The sequence below is a fragment of the Corapipo altera genome, unplaced genomic scaffold (genome assembly GCF_003945725.1).
Source record: "Corapipo altera isolate COAL_440 unplaced genomic scaffold, ASM394572v1 49, whole genome shotgun sequence".
Taxonomy (NCBI): Eukaryota; Metazoa; Chordata; class Aves; order Passeriformes; family Pipridae; genus Corapipo; species Corapipo altera.
Genome location: NW_020884879.1, coordinates 10,424,945 through 10,450,019, shown reverse-complemented (window position 1 = coordinate 10,450,019; position 25,075 = coordinate 10,424,945). Strand labels below are relative to the sequence as shown.

Genomic DNA, 25,075 nt, shown 5'->3' with positions numbered 1-25,075 from the left:
TGAGGTTGGCATCTGGGCTATCTCCTTGGCCATACCTTCCTGACCAATGTTTTATTAACCAGTGTTGTGCCAAACACAGAAAGGCAGTCTATGAAATCATGTAAACAAAAAGCCAAAACTGTACCCACAAGTATTTGAGAGTGCAAACAAACAAATACAGACAACATGAAAATAAGAATGGAATCTTCAAAGCTCAGGTTTGGTTTTGGTTGCTTCTAACTGAAAGCCTTTGGTGCACAAGCTGGCCAGTGGATTTTCTTTGCTCAGAAGTTAGTAGATCGCTGTTTTTCTTTAAGAACTATGGATGATCAGTCAATTAAAAAAAAAAAAACCAACATAAAAATGAAAGGATGAAGATCTCTGTTGAACATGATGGGAAGCTTTTTCCCATCTTCCTTACTGATATTCCTTTCTTAATGTATTTTTCCATCTCAGTTTGCAGGTGTCTAGAAATTTTCCAATGTCTAGAAATTTGCCACATGTCCCGATATGGCAAATTTAAGCCCAGTGAGAAGAAGTTTACTTTTTTTTAGTTACTGTTGTCATATGTTGGGCATGATCCACAGATGAAACAATCCATAAATCACAGTTTCAAATGCAGCAGAGAGGCTGATATACATTGTTTTCCAGTTCAGTGGTACCTTCAATAATTAATAGTTCCCCTAATTGCACAGTATAAGTATTATGTGCCTATACTCTAATGCCTATAAAGGCAGGTAAGATAGATAAAATCCTAAAATTTTAATTGTAGCTGTGACATACTAACATGGGCAAACCGAAACATACACCCTACATAAAATAGGTCTTTTTTTTTTTTTTTTAAGGGGAAATCCACACAGATTATCCAGAGATCAAAAGGCAGAAAAGCAACATTTCCATAATCATTCAGAAACTGCTGTAGCACACGAGCACGCCAATTACATTTGCTCCATTTATCCATCAGGACCATTAAACACAAGACTATTTTCTGTGGCTCGGGAAGTCCCTGGACTGAATGTGTCCATACACACTGGGGAAAGAGCACTTGTATGGTTTCCCTGTTTTTACACTGTTTGCCTACAACGTACATGCTGCTGGCTACCTGAGAAGTAAAATACAAGGCTAAATAGATGTTTTGACTAACGCAGTATGGCTGTTATTCCGTAACAAATGATGTCACTGCCAGTACTGTATAGGTACAACAATCAGTCATGTCAGATCAGCTGTGTAATTTAGCTTTCTGAAATGAAATGCTTCTTTCTTTAAACTGCTGCTCTGAGCAATAACAACATTCTTCACAATCACTTTGTAAAATGTCCAATAATTGTTACATACATACATAGCTGACTGTTGGGTCTCTGAAATGGGACTTCTAGTAGGCAATTTCTGGAAACAATGGTTATTAAGTACACCTTTTTGTGTATGTATTTATATAATACATAATATATTTATAAACAATTTGCTTAAAAGGATTACAGTTTTTGGCATGAAAATCAGTCTGATTTCCAGGACTAAGGGTCTTGAGGGAAAGTGCAATTTCTTTTCTTTCATTTATAGTTTGAGGATGCCAGTCACTTTTTATCACCTACTTGTGTATTGTGAGAAACTGAATAATCATTCACTTCATTCACACCATTTGAGATATTGTATTCCTCCATCACATCTCTCCCCTCTCAACTCTTCCCAGCTGTTGAAATTTCTCTTAAGCAAAAACTATTGCACAGTGTAACCAGCCTGCTCACTCTTTGTTCTATATCTTATCCGAGAGGGAGTAAAATGCATGGGAATTAGCCCTCACTCAGCCTGAAAGATGTGAGTGCATGATGGTGTAATTATTGCTTTCTATTTTCTTATCCTTTCTTCCCTGAAAAACATTTATGTCACTTCACATGTTATTCTGACATACTTCCCAACGTTTTCCGAGCTCATTCCCTACTTCAGAGACCATTGATTTGGGTTTAAAAAGCAAGCAATTGTCAACCTGATAGATTTTAAAACAAAGTCCAGTCTAAAACCAGGTTCAGTGATCATGTTTTGTCCAAGTGTAATTTTAGGGGAACAGGAAGGAGGCTGAGAAAGATAAGGTTAGTGGAACTATCCTTTAACTACAGGAAGTTAAATGGGTAAGCATTTTAAGAATGGTTTGGTTTGGCTTTGAGCGATGGAATTAACATGTAAGAGATTTCAAGTCTAGTACAGAAAAATATTTCAGAAATTAAATGAGCAATAGTGAGAAATGCAGACCTTTCGGAAAATATAAGGGACTTACTTCATATTCAGATAGATAAGAAATGACACTATGAGTGCTAAGATCATATCCTGCATTCCAATGGAACCAAAATGTGGAAAAAAGTTTTGCCTCTGTAATATTGAGATGATTTCTTAGGATTTCTAAGGGTGAAGTTTCACACTTAGCAAGTGATGTCTGGACAAATAAGATCACAAAATCAAAATCTCCTGTGGCTGTTTGAAGTCAGCTGTGGAAAAATGTTTTAATTGAGCACTGTGTTTCTAGGTTTTCTAGTATAAAACACAATGAAAGATAATACAATACATCAAGATAATACAAATACAATAAAGGAGTACAAAAACTTTTCTGTGACAAGCTTTTCCTTGGGATTAGCTGAGAGTAAAAATCTCCTGGACAGGTTTTCTTTCTTTACAAACTTCCTTCAGATTTTTTTCATCATACCACTTTGTGCTGCTGTGGTATCACATATATCAGCCCTTTGCCACCAAACAACATGGTGCTCAGTTTTATATAGCCAGTTTATATAGCCAGCCATAGGCATTACAATCAGAGCTGAAGTGTGACAACAGGGAATTTTAAAAGAAGACTCTTATATATAATACATAAAATTACAACATTTTATTGTAGGAAAAATGTATTGGATGCATTTCGAACAAATGACGGCAAGCTGATGTAACAAAATCATCCAAGTGTAAATATAGTAACTAATATACAACAAAAATATAGTACAACTTAGAAAAAGGTTGAGAAATGTGACTAAAAGAGCTGGACAGGATTTTTTCCCCCTGCTTATATATTTGAAATGTCTTTTTCCTTAAATTCTCTAATTTTCCTTGAACTCCCTAACTTTCTAACCCACAGTGCACTGCAGTAGCCTCAACAGTACTCAAGACCTCAAAGTCCTGAATACAAATCTCCTCCCTAGTTTAGATCAGAATTTTACATCATGAATACAGCAGCTTGCACTGCATGTCATGTCATGTGTACCACGCAGCACAAGTGGGTAGCCCTGAGGCACACCCAGAACCACCGTGTGGAAATTAGGCCTGTACACCCTTATCTTCTTTTGGGGAGTTGTTCAACCTAAATAAACTATTATGTATAGAAATCCAAATTTGCAGATGAGGGAGAGTGACATCTGATTCAAACCTGGCAAAGCAAAGGTTATTTAATCTCTGATTCATCAGATATCAGCTGGATCACTCGGAAAGTAGCAGGTTTGAGGCTCTTCTGAAGTAACCAGGGGAACACAGTGAAACCTTGTCCAAGCCAGTACACTCCTGTAAATTCTTCATGATCAATGTTCATGAATGTACATGTTCTCTGAGAAAACAGTTTCACCAAAATGTTTATGTGTGGATTTCCTGTGCAACTGAATACCTTAATAATTTAGAAATTGTAGAGAAAAGGCAAATTAAAATCCAAAAGCACCAATGCTGCACTTTTCCATGTAGCAGAGACTCGAGGGTTTATGTCATTGCATCTGACAACTATATCAAGGACATAAAAGTTAGCATAAAAATACCGGCAGTTTTTCCCTTCATAGCATTTTTCTTCAATTTGCAGGCCAACAATTAGTGCAGAGAAATGTAGCAGCTTTTACTTCCATCACGGACATTTGCAGCATTATCTCAAGTAAGAAATATACAGCAATCCAAAATAGAGCATCGCAAATAGAGCATCACAAGACATGTAAGTATGTTCTGGCATTCACAAAGTTTCGCTGAGGGACAGAGGGTACTTTTTGCCTTGTTGAGAGGCACTTCAGAATAGCAAAAAATTCCGATGCTTAATAATCACATGAGCTGACATCCTAGAACGTATGGTGCAGAGCTGGGAACTCCCACCTACTTTAGGCCTATAAAAAAACTAAGTAATGAAAGGACATGGGAGCAAAGGATGTTTCCTATTTTAATGGTAGCTCACAGTGATACAAGTATGGAATGAGCCTGAACACTCAGACAATTAGTGGCCACATGTTACAGAGTACATTAGAGTATGCTAGAAGTTCTGCACCTCACTGTCCCCAGGCTATTTAGCATCTGAAATGAGACAAAAAGCAACAGAATCTGAAAAGAAGGAAAAGCAGAGAAATGAAGACTAGCTCTGGCACAGTATCATTATTACTTTGTTTCCTTCTCCCCTTATCATTTATCTTCACTTGTAGCCCCTACCATGAAAGGCTGCTCCAGTTTTCCATCAGGGCACAGATCTGCAAGCCCATATGAGGTATTCATGACCGCCTTACCTGGCATCTTCCCTCCAACACATGGAGGTTTAAATTAGTTCTTTGGTTTTACCCTGCTGTTTCCATCCCATGTTCTCCTCCAATCCCTGCTTATTCCTGTACTAGAATACACTCTCCCACCACTGCTTTCACATATATTCAATTAATCAATTAAAATCTTGCTAACTTTTCTTTCTGTTAGCTGGTTAACAGCCTTGCTGCCTCATTTCCCAGACCTCTGATCTCTTTTGCTAGTTTTGCTTCCCTGCTGTGTCTAATTTTTCCATGTCGGAAACCTTGCATTACTCTTTATTAGGAAGAAATTTTTCTAAGTTCCAGACAGTAGGAAGCTGCCTGACTCTGCTTACTGTTCAGCAAGGATTACAAATTACTTTTTTTTTTTTCAACTTCTCTCTTTAAATCCATCTCGACAGCCTGTACACATCTGTATTGTAAATGATGTTTCAGCCCAAACTCCCCAAGTAACCATTCACAAATATACAGGGTTTGGTTTGGGCTTTTTTTCATGAAGAAAGGAGAAAAATCTCTTGTGAGATACTTCCTCGGGCAGTACAGGCAGGTTCTCTTACAAATAAGGATACTATGGGGAACACATCATGCACAGATAGGGAAGCCTGTAAAAACAGAGAGCCAAGAGCTACATAACAGCAATCTCTTTGCACCTGACTGTGACGGGCTACTGATTATCTGTGTTCATAGTGCATCAAAGTTACAGTTTGTGCTTTTGCAAATAAAATCCAACTGAGGGATCAGAAAACATGCACTGCTAGACAAAGCCCTGATTTATAAGAGCACTTGGTCACATACTTACTGTGTGACCATATGATGTAACATTTCTGTATCACACTAGAATGCACCTTTTTTTTTTTTTTAATTCAGCTCGCTGTTCTGAATAAAGTAGGTTAGCTCTGGAAGCAGATGAAAGCTCAGCCAATGCTACCTTCTTACAGGACTGACATAATGGGCATTCCTGCATGAGTAAAGAACATAATTTCACACACGCCCCTGTGTATCATACTACCTGTTGCCAAGGTGAGAGGTAAGAGAGTCCATTCCACACTTTCTCATCCCATGGGAGCTCCAATTAAGTTAGTCTTGTTTTGCAAGCTTTCACTCCTCTTCCCACACAATCCTCTGTGCTGTGTGAACATAAGACAAATCTGATTACAGAGCTAGCCCATATCAAAATATTTTCTTCCAGGACTTTACTTATCTGTTCTGACAAGGTTTACCACACTGCAGTAAAATGCTCAGGGAATGAAAAACAATGTATCAGGTCCTGACACTGACTATCATACTGTAAGCACAGTTTAACAGGGAGTGAACTCTGGGACCTGAGCATCCAAAGGCTAAGTCATGATGATACTTAGAGCTGGCATGTTCCTCTTCTGATGAGAATTTGTCCCTCTCTCAATTTGATTTGCAAGGGATGCTATTCAGTGCACCAAGCTGCTGCTCACATTTGCTATGTAGTTAGTAAATACTTTGAAGAGATGTTAGTGCATCATATCTCACCTGCTCACCCTCACTAAACAGGACTTGGCACTTTTCCCAGATGTAGTAAATGGGGCACCAGTGGGTAATAGTTTGTCACTTCTCTAATTCCTCTATTTTAAATCTGATGATAGGGGGAACTAGAATTCAATAAACCTCTGTTAGATGGTAAATATGACTCAAAGGAAATGCATATGGTAAATGAAAATTCAGAATTCAACTCAGTCTTTTGTGTTCAGAATGATGAGTCTTCTGTTTGACTGGAATCTCCTTTGCCTCAGTTGTTTTTCTTCTGCTGGAATAAGAAAAAAACGTCAATTTTGAAGAACTCTGGCTCAGTGGTGTTTGCCCTGCTTCGTTCAGAGGCAACACAGGAGACATTTGACTTCTATTAGCAAGGCATTAGTTTTTCAAAGGAAGACCCACTTCTCTGTGAGCAGTTGCAATGTGTGACGAAGAGCAAGCTTGTTCAGGCTGCAAGTGCAATGACATACCTGCAATTGCTGAAGCAGCTGACAGTGCCACTTACCACAGAATAAGCTGAGTTGGAAGGGACCCATCAGGATCATCAAGTCCAACTCCTGGCCCTGCACAGGACACCCCAAGAATCACATCATGTGCCTGAGAGTATTGTCCAAATACTTCTTGAACTCAGACAGGTTTAGTGCTGTGACCACTTCCCTGGGGAGCCCATTACAGTGCCCAGCCATCCTATGGGTGAAAAACTTTTTCCTGATATCCAACCTAAAGCTCCCTCGATGTAGCTTCCTGCTGTTTCCTCGAGCCCTGTCACTGGTCAAGAAAGTGAAGATATCAGTACTTGCCTCTCCTCTTCCCCTCGTGAGGATGCTGAAGACTGCAATGAGGTCTTCTTAGGATTCCACAAATTTCACAGTAGGCATTCAAAGAAAGCAGAAAGATCTGACTGTTTACAAGCATATTACACTATTCCACTTCAGCACCTGGGGTACATGGGGGATAACTGATGCTTTAATATCAAAACATTTATTGCATTTTGAGTGTTCTGGTAGAAAAAAAAGTAGTATGAGAACTCAAGAAAATACAGCTGCAACACAAGATAGTGTTGTTTGGTTTTATTACTCTAAAGTGAGGATGACTATCCTAGTCACCATGCAATTGGATTTATCCAGCTCAGACCAATCCTTACTCTCTATTTGCTTTATCCACGTTTGTTTGACACATCCATAAACAAGATTAAATAGTGGTGAAGTAAGGCAAATGTAATAAAGCTTCTACCAAAGGCTCACATGAAGCACAAATAGCACTTCAGTGCTATTTTTAGTGCTATTTTTAGGTTACACCTCTGCTACTGTTCCAGCAGAGGTGCCAATATCTGCCTTACAACAAATGCCAAGTGTTTTCTTGAAGTTAAGGTAGGCCAAAATACAGTACAGTCCTCAGTAAAAAAATGGCTAGACTAGCAGTACACTTATGTAGCACAAGTACTTCAGACAAGCAAAAGTGAGAGCACTTACAAAGTTCCTCAATGTGTTCTTATGACTTGAATATCTTGGGTTCTTTTGGAAACATCCACCAGGATGTTACACAAAACAAACAAACACCACCAATCTCATGGGGTTGTACACTCCTGGAATGCTGACAGCACTCACAAATTGGTCCAAAAGTAACATGTGGCAAGAGGGAGACATCCTTATCTGATACAAATTAGCGTAGTTCCATTTCTAGACCTGAATCAAGAGTAATGATTCCACTTGGGTCTTCTCTGACCCAAAACTGCGGAAGACGCTCATTTGACATCTTAAAAATGGTTTCTCTACAAACTAATTTTAGTTTTTCATAACACAGACTCGCAAAGTCGAGCTATCTGGTGAGTTTTGTTTCAGCAAGTTTTGTTCAGTGAGTTTATTACATGCAGGAAATCTTTGTACAAGCTGGGGAAAGGAAAAGTCTCCCACCTTCTATCCTCCAACTCCAATCATAAGGTCAGCCTCAATGTTAAATGCTATTACTTACCAAGTTTTCATATAAAGCACATATTTAAACCTTTTTAAAATTAAATGAACAGGGGTCTTTTATGCTTCCTGTTTTTAAGCAAGCCACTGTAAACAATACAATCCACAAAAAGAAAGGAGCAGCCACCAGTGTCACTGTTTGATTATCATTAGCCTCCTGAATGTACTGTATTAATACAATACATTAACTCCCACTAAAATATTCTAATCCAGCAGTTTATTTCTTTTCAGTGATTAGCTCTTAGGGTGCAGCAGAGTTTATAGTCAAGAGCCTAGACTCTGATCCAAAGCTGCATACCTGAAATAAAAGACCTTTTGACCTCTTTCAACAATAATTTAAATAGAAAGTGTAGGCAAAGCAAGAAACATATCTGTTGAAACAGCACAGCACCTTACAGGCCTCTACTCTTTTTGACTATGGGAACCCATTTATTTCAAGGCAAGCAAGCAACTAAAGCAACCTGCTCCCTCTACAGTATGTATTGCCAAGTGTGCTTCCTTCAAAGTGGTTGTGCACATGAAGTTTTCAAATTTTTTTAAAGAATACTGGATCAAACAACAGATTTTCAAAGTTTCTCAAGGTAGCTTACGTTATTAATTGCTGTTTCACAGCCATTATTAAGCAGTATATTAATTCTAGTGTTTCATAAATATTTGCTTAATTCATCAGATGAAAATAACACTCCAAAAGCTGTGTTCTCATACTTCTACAGAAGTATAACAACAACACAAACATGCCAGTCTGGAAAGGAGGCATATTAATGATCATGATAATGATTTGCCAAGCAAATGCCTTCAGTCATATTTTTTTCTATTTATTTGTGGGTACTAAACATCTTCTCCTCATACAAACTTTCCTTGAAGTTGTGAATATTCAGTACCTTACAGTTTCAGAGTTCTGCTGGCTAAGGAAGAGCATGAGGTAAAAAAAAACCTTCCAAAACAATGCTGCCCTAAGGGATTCAAGCATATGTAGCAGTAAATGCAGAGCATTTCACTGAATTAGCAAACTCAAGACTTTATTCTGACCACAGCCAGAAGACATTTTGCAAGCTGGAGTGTTATTCATTCCCTTGAGAGGACACCACCCTGAAAGGGTCACACTCACCCTGGTGAAACCCCTTTTACACATTATGGCTTCACACAGGGTTTGGCCCTACAGGTCAGGTGATCTCTTCACAACAACCAGGTGTGCAGGTCTCTACATGGAGTTACAACCACCACATGTGTAGTGACTTGTTGACACAGGCTTCCATAAATCCTACACGTCCGAAGCCCAATACTGCCCAACAGTTTTCTTCAGAGTTCCTCTGAAGCCATAATCAGCACCCACCTCTGCTCAGTAGGAGCCCTCCAGCACCCGCACTCGTTCTAGACCAGCTGTGCGAAATCCATCTTCTCCCAGTCGGTCATCTCTCCAAGAGAAAAATCTCTCCTTCATAAAAATCAAAAAGACATTATGAATACAAAACAAACAAACAAACAAACAAAAACAAAAAAAAAACCCAAGGGAAAGTATGGGGCCGTCGCCCCGAGGGCCTTTGCCCCATAAAGCTGCTCCGTCCTTTGAGTCTGTGGCCCTACCGCGGCCTCAGCGAGCAGCCCAGGGGCCCGAGCGTCCTCACTGCCCCCCGGGGCCGCAGCTCTCCTTTCCGGGGGCGACCCCACAGCTCCGTGCTGGGCGCGGAGGGCAGGCACCCCTCCGCCGCTCCCCCCGCCTGGTTGAATGCTGTCCCGCCGCCCGGCAGGCCCTGGCAAACCGCAGCCCCCGGCCCGGCTCTCTGCCGCCGCAGAGCGGAGCGGAGAGGGGCCATGCCGTACCATGCCATCCATACCATGCCATACTATGCTATCCTATGCCATTCCATCTCGTCCCGCCCCCGGGCATCCGGTCAGCCCCGCGCCGGGGCGGGCTGCCGACATAAAAGCAGGGCTGCTCCGCTCCGCCCTGCAGATCTCTCTTCTCCCTCGCGTTGCTGTTTCCCTCATCAGAGCCGCTGTGCCACGCCGGGCAGACAAAGGTACCCACGGTCCTGGGGGAGTTCTGGGCGGGCGGGCGGGCGCTGGCGGACGGGACGGGCTGTGCGGTCGCTCGGCGGGAGGAGCGGGGGGCCCGGGCAGCGGCGAGTGCCGGGGAGGCGGCCTGAGAGCGAGTAGTGAGCCGGTTACCGCAGCTGAAAGCTGCCCGTAGGTTTTGTTATGATGCTGATCGGGTTAGCAGGCGCTAAGTGAGAGTGAGGTTGTCCGACATCCTCCGGGTGGTGAGGAAGGTATTGCTCAGCTCTTGGACAGCCTTGGCTACAGGACCACTATATTTTTGTGGGATCGCAACCCTCCAGATGCAGTGAGAAAAACTCATGCATGCCAAGTCCTGCTCAGGTGCCTGCGTGATCAACCTTTAGTCCCTTCGACTAGCAGAGGTGTTTTGCCGTTCAGCTGCCAGCCTCAGTCCTGCCCTTGTTATTTGTGAGCGATGATAGTCTTTAGGAGTCTGTTAGGTCTGCAAGAGCCTGTCGACTGTGAGTTTTGTCACAGGTACCAAGAAGCCTGTGTTAGCAAAGTTATCTGCACTCGAGATCTGTCTGATAAGCCATTGTAAAACCTCTGATACTTCACTACTGCGTAACAGCCTTCCACACTTATGTCTGTGTGGATGTAGACATATTAAAAAATAATTCATGGCATCAGAAGTGATCTGAGTTCTTATATGTGCCAAAGGCATCTTTGGTTAATTCACCTGGAAATAAATCCCTGGTTGCTTAAGTTGAGGATGCAAAATCGGCCAAGTGAGTTGGTAAATGTAACTGTCTGTATGGATATGCTTGGTTACAGTAGCTGGTATAATTAGCAGTTCTAATGCAGTGAGTGAGAATGGAGGACTCCTGCCCCAGTCGAAGTTGAGTTGGGGGAGAAATGTGTCAGTGGAAATTGTCTCTTTGAAGGATGCAGAGTTGATGTTCTAACCGGAAGTATCCTGTGGTCTGTATGCCTAAACAATTCTACTTCATTAAGTGAAAGTCAGTACTTTTCTGAAAAATCTAATGTCTGTCTGTTCTATACAAACCTAATATATGGTTATTTTATTTAAAGAATTACTGTCCTGAGTTCTAAACTGGGTTTAAGTCAAATCGTGTATTGCCTCTGAAGGCAATTGCCTCCCTCAGTTTTCCTTAGGGATTAACTTTAATATCCTTATCTACTCCAGAGTTGCCAGTCCCCTTTCATGTAAGTGGAAGGTGTTTTGTTTGATGCATTAAATTAGTGTAATCAGGCTAAATTCAGCAATTGTGTTTATTTTAAAGATTTGTTGCTTCTGTTTTAAACTCAACAAAGAACTTGTGTTTCCAAAAACTTACTGGTTTTTTTATATATACATATATATGTACGTGACATTTAATGACACTTTTATAACTCTACTTTTGCTTAATCTGTAGTAGCTCTATAGCTATGAGAGCCCATTACATGACATGTCAATATTATCTCTAGAAAAATATTCCTGTGCTGCTTTGATATTTCTTCCATTTCTTACTGGTGTTACTGCCTCTATGTACATTTTGTCACGTTTGAATGGGAATGAGAAATAGAAAGTATTCAACAGAAAGCATTCTCCCTAAGACTTCTCCAGAAAGAAGAACTTGTTTTCCTACCCACTATGTTTTTGACAAATGTTTTTCTGTTATTGGAATACTTTTAAGATGTTCTAATGTTTCTGCCAGAAAACTTTCTGAAATAACTAGCTGTGTTCTAGCAGTAGCCTATCTCTTTTCAAGACTGCCCTTGTTTCCCATGTACAAAATCTGACTTGTGATAACACGTTTACGTCCACATGCTAACTTTCATGAACTTTGCTCAGAGTAGCAGAGATCTAAGTTACTTATTTCCTGGCACTTGTCAAACACGATTACCTATATACATAGATAGCAAAGTTCACTAAGAATGTAAGCAAAGTGGGCATGTAATGCTAAAGGTTGAAGTGTAAGTGCCAGTGTACTCTACATTTAGCTGAGAAGGAAGATAATAATCCTTCATACTGTAGTTAAGAGATTAAAGATCTCCTTTGACAAAGGGTGCATTTCTTGCATAGCATTCATATACTAGGAAATAAAATAACATTTCTTCAAGGGCTTCAATGCCTGCTTGGTTTTCATCACTACTGGATGAGTACAGACTATGAGGTTAAAAGCGTATCTGAGATGGTATGATTCAAGCCTATGACATTTGCTTCGTGCAGGAAGGTTGAAGAGAAGAAACCCAACAGCTTTGCAGTGAGTTCTTACAGCACTGTGTTCAACTGCAAAAGCAAACTCTCCTCAATAATGGTAGTACAGGTAGTTGAAAAGCTAGGAGTGACAGCCAGTTGTTTACCTGCTGGGTTTTGGAGACTTATAAGGATATTGTCCCTATGCTCATGGGTTTTTGGGTTTTTTTTGGCAGAGTTGAGACTGTGACTTGTGCTACATATTTTATGATGACAAGGAGTGCCTAGAAAGCAAAAAACATTGTGGTTCTAAAAGCAGAATTTTTCCTTACTGAAGTACTAGCTTATGAGCACTAAAGTTGTTTGTCATACATTTCTGTTTAAGATGTTCAATGGGTAGATATCACTTTCATTATTATTTTTTTTTATTCTATTTTATTTTGAGTCCACATTCTGTCTGAGCAGAGAATGAAACCCATAACATCAGGAATGGGGAATTTCTAAACCAAACAAGGGCAGTTGTTTCTTACTGCTGCTGAATTGTAAATGAATTGTGTACTGCATTCTGGAGGAACAACCTGGAGATGAGACAGACCATGAAAAATTGGGTCAGATATGCAGGTGTAAGCCTATACATTTTTTTGAAACAAGACCAAAAGTGGGCTAGAGAAAATATTTAGAATGGACCTGAAAATGTGTTTTCAGTTTTAAAATCTTGGCGTTTGATTATTCTCTATGGTTTATCCTATTTGGTAAATGTTTGGTTGTTTTTTTTTTTTCATCAGGTATCTGAATAAATAGCCTCAAGATGAACTTCTTCCTGGAAACATTAAAAGTCATCGGACTTCTTGTTTATTACTTACTGGAGTCACTAGTGTTCTTGGTTGTGCCTAGACGGAAGAAGAATGTTAGTGGTGAAATAGTATTAATAACAGGAGCAGCAAGTGGCGTTGGAAGATGCTTATCATTAAAGTTTGCCAGACTTGGAGCCACGTTGGTTCTATGGGATGTTAATCAAGAGGGGCTCAAGGAGACAGTCAGACTGGCCAGAGAAAATGGAGCAGAAAGAGTACACTCTTACATCTGTGATATTAGTAAGAGGCAGGATGTCTACAGAGTAGCTGATCAGGTAAAGTATCTTATTTGCAGCTTTGACACTATCCTAAGATGAGTGTATGCGCCTGTGTTAGATGCATGATTGAGTTTTTTAGTGGCTTCAAAGCAAGAAATTAAGGTTAATTAATTCTGAATGTATTGTGCGTTATCTAGTTCAAGAATTCTGTTTTTTAGAGTTGACTTGTGTATCTTTATTCCTTAAAAAGTAAAAAGAGCTGGTTCTCTTTTTCAGTAGCTCATTTCAGCTGGGTCACTTCTCAATCATTCATTCAATTACTGAGCAGGCACTTACTCGTGAAGTGCAGAAAATCAATTTATTGAAGCTAAAGCAGTATTTCAAGTTCTGGCAGCCTTTTGCCAAAATTAAACCCTAAAGACCATACATCATAAAAAGGATTAACTGCTTAGACAATTATCAAATAATTCGATGGCTGTGAATAGATTTTTGCAAACTCACTTTGTCTGAATTAATAAATATATCTTGAGGTCTTAAATATTTCTTTCTTTAATTTCTGAAGAGCTTTGTAAACATAGCATGTAGTTAGATATTTTGGGCAGCATAGTAGCATTGCCAAAGCTAAAATTGCTTAACAGTTTCCAGTATAACAACATGTTCTCATTTGCTTAAAATTTGCTAAACTTAACTGTTGGACTAAAAAGTTTCCACAGTGAGTGTTTGCCTGGGGATAAATTCTTTAAAAGAAAAAAAAAGTTCTGCTGTCTTCAGGAACATCTATTGACTGAAGGCTGAACTCAAGTTTTGGTGCTCTTTGAGAAGCTCTAGCCTTTTTTCTTTTTCTATCTGCGAAAATGATTACAACAAGCTTTCTGATAAGTGAAGCTTATGCATAACTTGCAGCGTGTTAGAGGCTGGTGCTATTGGTTTTTTTATTCCAGTAATTCTGATCATCCTTGGTCCCCCTCGCAGCTCCTTTACACCAGCTGAGCTGGACATCTGCTATCCCTGCAGAGTAGCTGCACATGTCTCTCCACAGGCCTGTAGCTGTGCTTCCTGCTGAACTGGGAGGACTGGAGGAGGAGGGAGTATTGTAGAGTGAAGGACACTGGAACGAAGAAGATGGAAACTAACCTTCAGTTTTGAAGACTTGAGGGCTAACACTTCAGTCCCATGGAGAAAAGCAGTAATTGAGCCATTCTGCCCAAATTTTAAAAAGACAAGCACATGTAGATTTGTGTGTAACACAGGTTCCAGATGATACAAACAGAGCTAGACAGGGGCAAAGAAGTTGTAATACGGTCTTGGTGCATGATCCCTCACTTATAACTTTGTCAGTAGTTCACTAACTGTCAGATTCACTAATAATCCTCCTGCTGATCCCAGAAAAAAAAAATACCCTACTAATGTTATTCCAGAAATGTCACGTCGTGGTGCTGTTGTAGAATCATGCTAGCAACCTTCCCATCTTACAAGTGACAAAAAGACTTTAGTAGTAGTTGGTGCCTTGTGCCACTGTTTACCTAATGCAGCATAGTAGACTTTGGCTTACAGTGCTCAGCATCATCCTTTGCAAAATAAGATATCGTGGTTCCAGATTCTGGTTTTTTTCCCCTTCTGGTGATTTAGCTTCATACAGTGACTTGGGGTTTTGCAAGACTATAGTGAACTAAATTCATGCAGGCGGGGCATGATGTGGTTGAAAACTTTGCCCACAGTAAAAGCCAAATCTCAAAGCCAAAAAGAAATTTATATGAACCTTTAATACTTGCTTCATCAGCCACCCAGAGACACCAGGAAAAAAAGTTACTTCAGCAGGAAGAGAACCAAAAGGCCCTGCACATGTGAGGTCCTTGTTCCTTTCCTGTACTAACAGGATCAAGGACAGCTTTTGGCTATCAAGAGCTATAGCTTAAAATTTATTTCTAATGTCCCTGTTCCAGAAGTACCCAAGTCATAAAGGAATGTGGCCTTCTCTTGTCTACCCCTCCCCCAAATTCAGCTAAACTTAAAGAATCTAGGACCTTGAAAGATGGAAGTAACTCTGGTTTTTGTTCCTCCTACTTGTAAAGAAACAGAAGCCTCTTCTTAGTCATGCTGCAAAATTGCATCATGGGTCACAGTTACTTTCAGGATCTCTCTTGCATTGTACTTTTTTACTTATCTGCTGGTTTTGTTTCTTTTTAGTCAAGATGCTAGTTTACAGTCAGTCTTCCAGTATTCTAAGAATCTTCTTTCCTGTGCAGAGGAGCAACAGTAGAAACACACTTCCTGGTGGTGTTTCATGCTGCCTATAAAATATCCAGTGTTTTTTAATACCTCTTGTAAGCAGTTATGGAGGTGCTCATGGTTCTTAGAAAGTACACATTTTGGAATGCTGTTAAGAATCATGGGAATTGCTCACTACTAAACTTCAATGTAAATGCTTAAATATAAATGCAGAAACAAACAGAAAAGTGTTTATACCTGAAAAAGATGTTTAATCAGACCAGCTGTTTGCATAATGCTTCCTTTGCTGAGGCCTAAAACACCTGGAACATAATTTCTCGCACTGCATGATTTGAGAGGTTTAATGCTCTGGAGAGTTGGCATTATTTTTACACATACACACACACTCACTCCTCCACCCCCAGTACTTAGAGAAAAGGCTTGATAAAGGTCTCTTATACTCGGCCTCAAAGCAGAGTGTGGAAGCCTGTGCTGAGTATCATGGCACTGTCATGCACAAGGGAGGGCTGAGAGAAGTGAATTAAAACAGCCGATTTGCTGAGGAAAGCTGTCACATCTAGTTAATAGGGAAGCAGCATGAACAGAGGTGTTGTAAAGCTGGAATTATTTGTCTGGGTTGCAAAGTGTGGCACTTAAATCTGCTTTGAATTCCATCCAAAATGTGAATATATTTTGTAAGACTCAGCAGAGCCAAATGGTAAAAGAGGTTGTTCAGGTTTTCACCACCAGTAAGAAATGGCATGATAAAAGTTCTGTTTGCTGTTCCTTCTGCTCATCTAATGTGAGTGCCCCAGTCACCAAGTTACAAACTGTATGTACCACATCCCCCAACTCTGTCCTTTTTTTGTTTGCACAGAAGAAGCATGACCATTTATTCAGGTATTTATTTACCCCAAAGAGTAGATTTGAGGTACTGGTCCAGGTTTCCAGAATTGCTAGATCATCTGACATGAGGCAGTATTAAAACATCCCTTACTAACAAATACATTTATGAGTCTATGCTATTTTTAACTTGTGATGAGGGGTGCATACTCAGGTTGGTGACTAGAGCAGCTTGTCTGAGGCTGCCTGTGGAGATCATGTGCCACTGCTTCAGAGTATTTAAATTGCTACAACTTTTTGAGAGAGCAATAGACAGATAAGAATATTCGAGCAATGACTGAAGTGGACAGTGGTTCTGGCTGTTGAATTTGTTACATAAGCTATTCTGTGTAATCCTAATTCTGTGTAAGATGCTCTCTGGGTTTTGTTGTTTGTTTTTTTGAACCTTTGCTTAGTCAACAAACATGAATAAGTTTAAGGAAGATGAGAAAGTTAAGCTAGACTAAAGAGTAGCTGATAAATTACCCTTTAATTCTTTACTGTTATATAGGCTTGCCTGTCTGGTCTGCCTGGGCTTTCTTTAGTCACTGTAGGCATCTAGCAAAAGAAGCATGAAGAAGTTAAGGTTCTGTGATCTCCAGCTGTATGGCAAAATGGTATAAAAACAACCTGGTTTCCCAAAACTACTGATCAGTACATGTTCAGCACTTAATCTGGAACTCACAAATTAAACAACATAAAGAGTACTTTTTTCTTTTTTTCCCAGATAGCTCAGATGAATTAATTGTACTACAAATACTACATTGAATATTTTCATTCTCCTTTTGAGGGCTGGTACAGTATCTTGGTATCAGCTGGCCTGTAGTTGTTCTCTCAAGTGAGTCTGTTCATCAATGTTTTCAGTCTGGAGCTAAAATGAGAACTATACTTCCTCCTACTGAATTAAATGTATAGGTATTGCTTTTTAGCCAACTTACTTTCTAGGATAGAGTGTACCAGCTTCTAGTCCAGAATTGTTTGTTGATTTTAAGATGGATTTACCGTAGAAAAATACTTGTTGCATTCGTTAAGCTCTCTGCAGTAGGCACTTATCTGTAACAGTTGTCCCCAGAAACAGAGGTGCTGAAAGCAGAAGCTTGTATGGAGCTGTTGGACTCCACATCTCCAAAGAAAATCCAGTAGAAAACTCAGATTTTAAAAGGGCGTCAGGTGAAAATATGCAGGGACCTGAGGTGTTTGGATCCATAAGAGGATAAGTTTAACTTATTTGAAATGTTTAATATTTCTGTTTAAGTTTTCTTATATAATACTTGGAAAGCATGTTTCTTATTTATTGTAATCTCTTGATGCTTTTTGTTTTAGGTTAAAAAAGAAGTTGGCGATGTTAGCATCCTAGTCAACAATGCTGGTGTTGTAACTGGGAAGACATTTATTGATTCTCCAGATTCACTGGTAGAAAAAACCATGGAAGTGAACACAATGGCACACTTCTGGGTAATACCCGTATTTTCCATGTATATATAAAACATCCCTCTAACATGTTTTCAGTGTTAATTTTGCCTTTTGGAATTGAGGGAAATATGCAAGGAAGTTTGGTTAGAAATGGTACAAGAAATTGCTTTCTATGCGCTGGAGTCTGTTTAAAAAGAAAAGGTGGAAGAGTGGATCATTTGAGAACCTCTGGTGTAGGTAGGTGGAAGTATTTCACATTTAGAAATGCTCTTAAGAACCAAAGTTTACCATCTTCTAAATTCGGAGTGTAGTCATATGATTAAGCGACATGAACAGGCCCATCTGAATAGTTGCTGCCCTAGTCACAGAGAAATGTTCAATTCTGTTAGTGTTCTAGTTGTTTTGTGGTTGTGATAGTTTCAGTAAGAAATACCACATGTTCAGATAATGCTCTTAATAATACGTGGAGCTTTTGTTTGAAATTAATAAGCTTATGTGCTTTTTCTTCCTTCCAGGCAAGGCAGATCACCTATGTGGTGTTTCTATCATAAAGAATTGTGAAGAAGATATTAAAATGTTTCGGTTTATTTATAAATAAATTTAATAACAAAGATTTAATGACCTCAGTAGAAGGAAAACGTGAAATTCTAACTTTTGCCATTTTAGAAAATTTGCACTGAACACTTCATTCTCGTTTGAAATGTTGCAGTGGTGAGCTGGAAGAAACTCCACAACTAGCTGAATCTATATAGTTAGCTTTCAGCAAGTTATCGTCTGTCTTTGGTAGTACTTGTGTGGCTGGAAAAGTCCCCATTTAAATACCTGAAGGTTAGAGTTCAAACAACAAACTCCACGTACCCACACACCCCCTTTCCATAATGGAAGGGGGAGAGCTTCTCTAGGGAGAATTTCTCTAAAAACAGCAATTTCATAATATTATCACGTGTGGCTTAATTAGTAAAATGTTACATTGCAACTCTGACTTATATTGCAGACTTACAAAGCCTTCCTCCCAGCAATGATTGCCACTAACCATGGACACTTGGTTAGCATGGCAAGCGCTGCAGGCATATGTGGAATCACTCGTCTTTCAGGTAGTGTATTAAAGCTAATGTTCATTTAGACAATTAGTTTGATTTAAATTCTGCAATCAGTACTCATGGGGAAAAAAACCCCACAAACTAAATTTGAGTTTTCTGGATATTTCCTTATAGGTACAGCAAATAGTCATACTTTCAAAGCAGCTGACCTTAAATAGACAATTTCTTTAAAAAGAGTTTTCCAGAAGCTCAGTTGTGCTCTAAAACAGGTTTTTCTGCCAAGGCAGTTAGAAGATCTAGAAGCCATATAGAACTTTCAACACTGAGGGTCTCAGTTTCCATAAAGTTAACTTGAGCATCTCTGATAGGGAAGAGGCCACTCTAGATTTAGTGAAAACTCAGAAGGCATTTCTGGAAAATGTATACAAAGGGGGAGGAAAATGAAATAAGGTAACATAGCAGTAAAAGAAATCTAGCCTCAAGGCAGTGATAATGAGGACAAATTGTGTTTCAAGTTGAAACCACATTAGAGAGTCTTGAAAACTTGAGTTTGATATATAAGAAGCAAGTACATGGATTCAAAGATAAGGTCTGGTATGAAAAGGTAATTTCATTTACCATTGCTCCATAGAGAGTGGAAAAGTGATAGCAGGGATGCAATGAGAGACCCTCTGTCTGCCAGTCTAGAACAACTGTTAATTTAGGAGAGGGAAAGTAATGGAATGAATCACATCAAAGGCAAATTTTATTAGTAACCTAATCCTGAAAACCGTTCCTATTCTTTTGTGAAGTGTTTTATTATTGGACAGTAATTTCCTGCAGGTACTATGTATATAGCATTTCGATACTATATTGTGGTGTTGTACACTGAAAAAAAAGAATAGGTGTCTAGTCTGTTTACTTACTAGAGCAAAATTTTGTTCTCTGTCAAAAACTGTTAATCTGTTCAGTAAAGTTGAACTTGTAAATTTAAATATTAAACTGCAATTAATGTTTATTTTACAGATTACTGTTCAAGTAAATTTGCAGCAGTTGGTTTTGCAGAGTCAATTGATATAGAGATGAGAAGTCTGGGAAAGACTGGTATTAAAACCACAATTGTGTGTCCTGTTGTCATAAACACAGGAATGTTTGATGGTGTTAAAACCAAGTGAGTAAACTCTTGTGAGGTTTTTATGCAAGTTGCATGTTTAGTGTGTTACCCCTATTTCCTTTATGAAAATCAGGAGCTAGGCTTTTCTCTGCTTGTGCTGTTTTTAGGGCTTCAGATGGGTGTTAACAGTGACTGGGCAACCCAAATGTCAAAAGCCTAAGTACTTTACCATTCATTTAAGCTGAAATGTGAATAATTAGTGTCCTTTCCTCTGCAGAAGCCAAATGCTCCAGTTGTCCTGTCTGGTTTCTAAACCCCCATTCACCTCCTGAAACCAGTGTCATAGGTTTGCTCAGTATGTGTGTATAATGACAAAATTTATGAGCCGAATAAAAGCCTGGTGTGTCTTAATAGGAGGACTCTGATTTCTCTTGTGAGAGATCATACAGAGGGAAAATAACAATGTCCACTCACTCTAACATAATGAAGGTTCCGTTGTTCATAGGATTTGTGGTATTTATTTCTTTTCCTAGTTGAATAACTGTAAAATGGAGACTTATTTTGAGTTAAATGTGAATTCAAACCAATTTATATTACAGTAAGAGATGTTTTCTCTTTCAGGTGGCCACGTATGCTTCCTGTGCTGGATCCAGAGTATGTGGCTGAGAAGATAGTCACTGCTGTTCGGCAGAACCAAGAACTGTTGCTGATACCACACACCATCCTTCATGCATTATTTGCTTTGAAAAGGTAAGTTATGACTTTCTTTTCCTCTCTCTCTTTTCTGTCCAGGGATGTTCCAGCTGCATGTTTGACTAAATGTACCAAACAGACTTCTACTTGTTGCTGTGACTTTTCATTAGGTTCTACATATTTCTGGAGGGTTTCTCTTCTTCGTTTTCTTTTTTGTTTTGTTTTAGGGGTTCAGTCTACCCTTGGACCACAGAACAATGACAGAAATGTCTAACTGTGACTTGCTGACTCCATTGGGGTGCTGTTTTACAGTGGGCTGTAGAGACTGGGCCTGCTGCTCCGTAACTGCATGTCATAGGATCATTGGTTGAAAAAGACCTCTAAGATCATTGAGTGCAACTGTTAACCCAGCACCTATCTGGTGTCTTGCTCCAGCATTAGGGCATTTATGACTCTGTTAAAAGCCAGGTTGGGATACCAATCTGTCTAATAACTCAGGCTGCCAAACAAGTATAACAGATATTATGAGAGGACTGGTGGGTCAATATTCTAAAGTGTATACTGCCTTTGCCAGTACTAGCCAGGTAAAACTAATTCTGTGATAAAACTGCACAACTCCTCTGATGTCTGTTTTGTTCCTTTCTATCTTCTTCCTTACAGCATTCTACCAGTGAAAGCAACTGTTCTCCTTATGGACTATTTTGGAGTACTCCATGCAATGGATACCTTCAAAGGTCGACCAAAGAAGGAGTAAAAAAGGCACAAAATGCAGAGACTAGCAACTCTAAAGTGGACCTTGCTAAAGGTGGTGATGGGAAAGGTTTGCTTCTCTAGCAGCTGTGAACTTAGGGTGCCTCATTTCTCATTAGTAACAAGATTTAGAAAAGTTGCTTTTTAATTGGCACTTAACAGCTTTCATTTAAACTATTTTTTTTTAATCCAGTGAACTGGTTTCTTTTCATCTCATTATGAAAATACATTAATTGAATTTAGTTGCTTTGGTTATGTCTGTTTATAATGCCTTAAATATGATCCTCCATCACAAACTACTAATTGGCAACTTTGTGGGGAGAACGGAGCAAGAAGCCTCATGTATTCAGCAGGGAGCCAGAAAAGGCTCTAGTGGACCTGACTTCTTGCTGCCATTCAGTGAACCATGAGGATGAGCTGTACTGCTGGTATCATTCCCTGGTAAGCTGAAGAATTCAAGAGTTTCCTGAAACGAGATTGTAATTCATACAAATGAAAGTTTTTGTGAAATGAAAATATGTGCTGTGTTGATGGAAAAAACAATGAAATATGTTAATGACATGTATTAATATTTGGAGGTGGTGGTCTCTGAACTCACAGATGACTATGGATGTTGGAACAGGGATGGGGAAGGATTTAAATTATGTATTTGTGCTGCTGATCTACTTTGCCTAATTTATTTTAAAAGCTCATACTATGCAACTTTGTAACAGAAGTCTTTGTATCATTTAGGTGCAGTATTTTAAGAACAATTTTAAATTGTCATCTCCTAAAAAGAATGAACTTGTAGCTATAAAGCATAAGACTGCCAGTCTAGGTGGGCAATATAATGTCTTGTCAAGTAAGACAACAAGCTACTAAAAGCAGAGGTGGTGTATTGAATAATAGGGGTTTCTCTTGGGATTACTTCAGAAAGGGATGATGCTGATGGAACTGGAGTGAATGGTCTCATTACAGTCATAGCTTGAGTAATGGCATGATGTTTTGGTTCTCTGAGTTGGGTGGCAGGTTGCCTTGTGTCTACAGAGACTTGTTTTACTTTCCCTTTACTCTTCGGACCATCCATTTATTTTGGACATATGCTGAGGAGGCCTTGCCCTTTTGAAAAGGGACGCTTAGAAAGCTGAAAGCTCCCTTGGCTTTTTGTAATCCAAAACAAGAAACAGGAATCTTTTATGTATGTCATTTATGTAAATGCTGGCTAAGCCCATGTCATGTCACAGTACTCTGCTAGCAATTGGTACAGCAGTTGGAAGGGTATGGAGAAAAGAGTGACTTTTTTTAATGGTGGGTCTTTTTTTTAATTTACCATGATGGCCTAGAAACTATTTCATTTCTCTTGTCTATACAATTAGTGAAATATACTAGCAGAGAAAGATTTACTTTACTACTGATGAGCACGAAACACTGAGTAAAACAAGTGTGTTAAAAAGTCTTACCTTTATGAGGGATTGATGAGAGCTAGAATTCAGACTGATGAAGAAGAGATTTGTTTCACTCTCAGTTCTGCAGCTTTTCTACCTCAGAATTTCCACTTATTTTACGCTTGAGGAAACAAAAGTTAGCAAGTAAAAAATGAGGCTGTCTAAATGTGGTGTCCATACACACATCTCACTGTTCTCAAAGTCCACCACTAATAACTGCGTGATGTATCTGTGTTTTTAGACTCCTCACCTTTTTATACTAATGGACCACATTTTTCCCTCCTGGCTATGAAATACTAGGTATGCAGAATTCTGGAGCAAAGGGGAAGAAAAGTGGGTTATGCATGTAAACAGTATGAGTACCAAACTCCAGAGCAAGTAGCTTTTCATTTTTAGTGTCTTTGTGGACATGTTCTTCTGAGCGAAATTAGAAGCAGTGAGTCAGGCAGTGGGATTTGTGGGTTCTCAGCAGGTTCAGGTTTGTCACACCACTAGGAGGATTTTACCTGATAATCTGTGCTAGAGAAGGACATCTCCAAGGGACTACGACTTCACAGAATCATGAAGCTTGGAAAGTATCTGTGTTCAGTTAAGTTCTAAATATCTCTAAGGTTGAAAACTCTATAATCTCTCTGGGTAACCTGTTCCAGTGTTTGTTCACACTCTTCTTAAAAACAAATAAAATTATGTTTATATTGAATGTACTTTCTTTTTTCTTTTCTTTTACATGAATACCACTAAGAGTCTGGTTCTGTGTTTTACACCTTCCTTTTAGGTACTTGTACACATTGGGCCTGAGCCTTTTTTTCCACACTGAGCAATCTCAGCAATCTTGACCTCTCCTTGCATGACAGGTGTTCCAGTACCTTAATTATCTTTGCAGCCCTTTGCTGGCCTGAGTCCAGTATATTCGTATCTTTTAGAGACCAAGCTCTGTGGAAGATTGAGCACGTACAATATGTCATACAGAGCTTCACTAGAAAATTTCTGCTCTGCTGGTAGGAGTACAGAAATATTGCTTTTATGTAAGTGTGCTTCTGCTACTTTGAATACTGTTGTCACTGTCAAATTACATCATGTGCCTGGAGGATAATAGCCTGTCCTGTGGTACTTTTGATCTTCCACATCTCCTGAGATGGCATGACAGATAAGTGGAGCTGTATCCTGGAGGTCAAACAGCACAAACAGCTTCCCTGTGTTCAGAAGGTTGCATGGAGTGTTTGGATCTTCAACTGCCATATGAACTTTTTGAGATAAAAGATGGTTTACTTCCAGCATAATAATGGTCTTGACTGACTACTTTCCTGATGCTAAGAGAGACTCTTTCCTCCTGCTTTTAGCAAGAAAACTCATGGAAGGATAGCTGTCAGACCCAAACAAGAAGATAGAACATCAAAAGAAAGAGCAACTCAGTTGTGACAGCATAATGTCTGACAGTAGCTCAGGACTGCTGAATGGTATGTCGGGCAGCTCCCACAAAAGAATTGTTGGTTTCATGACCACTGCTTGAAATATTAAATAGTCTCTTAACAAAAATGACTGGGTCCCAAATTTGGCTGGGATGGCTGTGTTGGCCTAAAAATTAGTGCCAAGGTGATTCAAAGACAACATATGGTATTTTGTTGCCTGTTGTATTTCTTTTAATGCTTCAGAACATGGAGGACATAGTGCCAAGAAAAATTAACTTGATTCTCTGAACAAGACTGAGGAAGAAAGCAAACAAACAAAAAACCAGCAGCTGAGATACAAGTTCTATTATTACTTATTTTATGAATTTGGAAATCATACCCAAGAGCTATATGCACCTCCTTGGAAGCTGGTGTTCATGGTGGTCTGGTCTCACGTCAGGAAGGAACCAAGCAGGTACCTCTTTTCTGGTAACTTTTCCTAGGGGCAGTTGATCTTCCAAAGACACCTGTGTGGACTGCGTGCTTTGCTAAGCAGCTGTTCAAAACTATGGGCTTTATAAAACAAATGCTTGAACAAAATAGCTTCTCTTACTGACTTTTTCTTTGCTGTGACAGTTGTGAGAGGTGGGTTTGGGTCTACAGTTATCAGATATTCTAGGAGAATGCAGAACTACTGTCTCTCAGGTGACACTTAAAAGTGTTATTAATGCTTCAATAGGTGGAGGAGCACTACAAACAGTGGCTTTTGTCCACTCAGTCTATGACACATTCTCTGCAATCCTAAGTGTCTCCAGCTTGACCCATACTTTAGCTTCTTGCCAAAGCCACCTAGCTCACAACCTGAAGTTGTGCAGATAGCATATGCCTGAGGAAAGCATAGTTTTGTCTAGGGAAGAGAGGGGACAAAATCTTCACACCTTTTTCCTT

At 39.4% G+C, this 25,075-nt stretch overlaps 1 protein-coding gene across 3 annotated transcripts; it reads left to right on the top strand.

Annotated features, from left to right (window-relative positions):
- The first annotated feature begins 9,864 nt into the window (after nucleotides 1–9,864).
- Nucleotides 9,865–24,016, top strand: SDR16C5 (short chain dehydrogenase/reductase family 16C member 5). Of its 3 annotated transcripts, none has more exons than XM_027638456.1 (7): nucleotides 9,865–9,987; nucleotides 12,950–13,293; nucleotides 17,650–17,781; nucleotides 18,734–18,833; nucleotides 19,785–19,929; nucleotides 20,494–20,622; nucleotides 21,226–24,016. In XM_027638456.1, the coding sequence occupies exons 2-7, from the start codon at nucleotides 12,973–12,975 to the stop codon at nucleotides 21,317–21,319; spliced, it is 921 nt and encodes a 306-aa protein (XP_027494257.1). In that variant the 5' UTR covers nucleotides 9,865–9,987; nucleotides 12,950–12,972; the 3' UTR covers nucleotides 21,320–24,016. The 3 variants fall into 3 exon arrangements, with proteins under 3 accessions (XP_027494257.1, XP_027494258.1, XP_027494259.1); XM_027638457.1 differs by lacking the exon at nucleotides 9,865–9,987 and adding an exon at nucleotides 10,022–10,122; XM_027638458.1 differs by lacking the exon at nucleotides 9,865–9,987 and adding an exon at nucleotides 10,134–10,153.
- The last annotated feature ends 1,059 nt before the right edge of the window (nucleotides 24,017–25,075 follow it).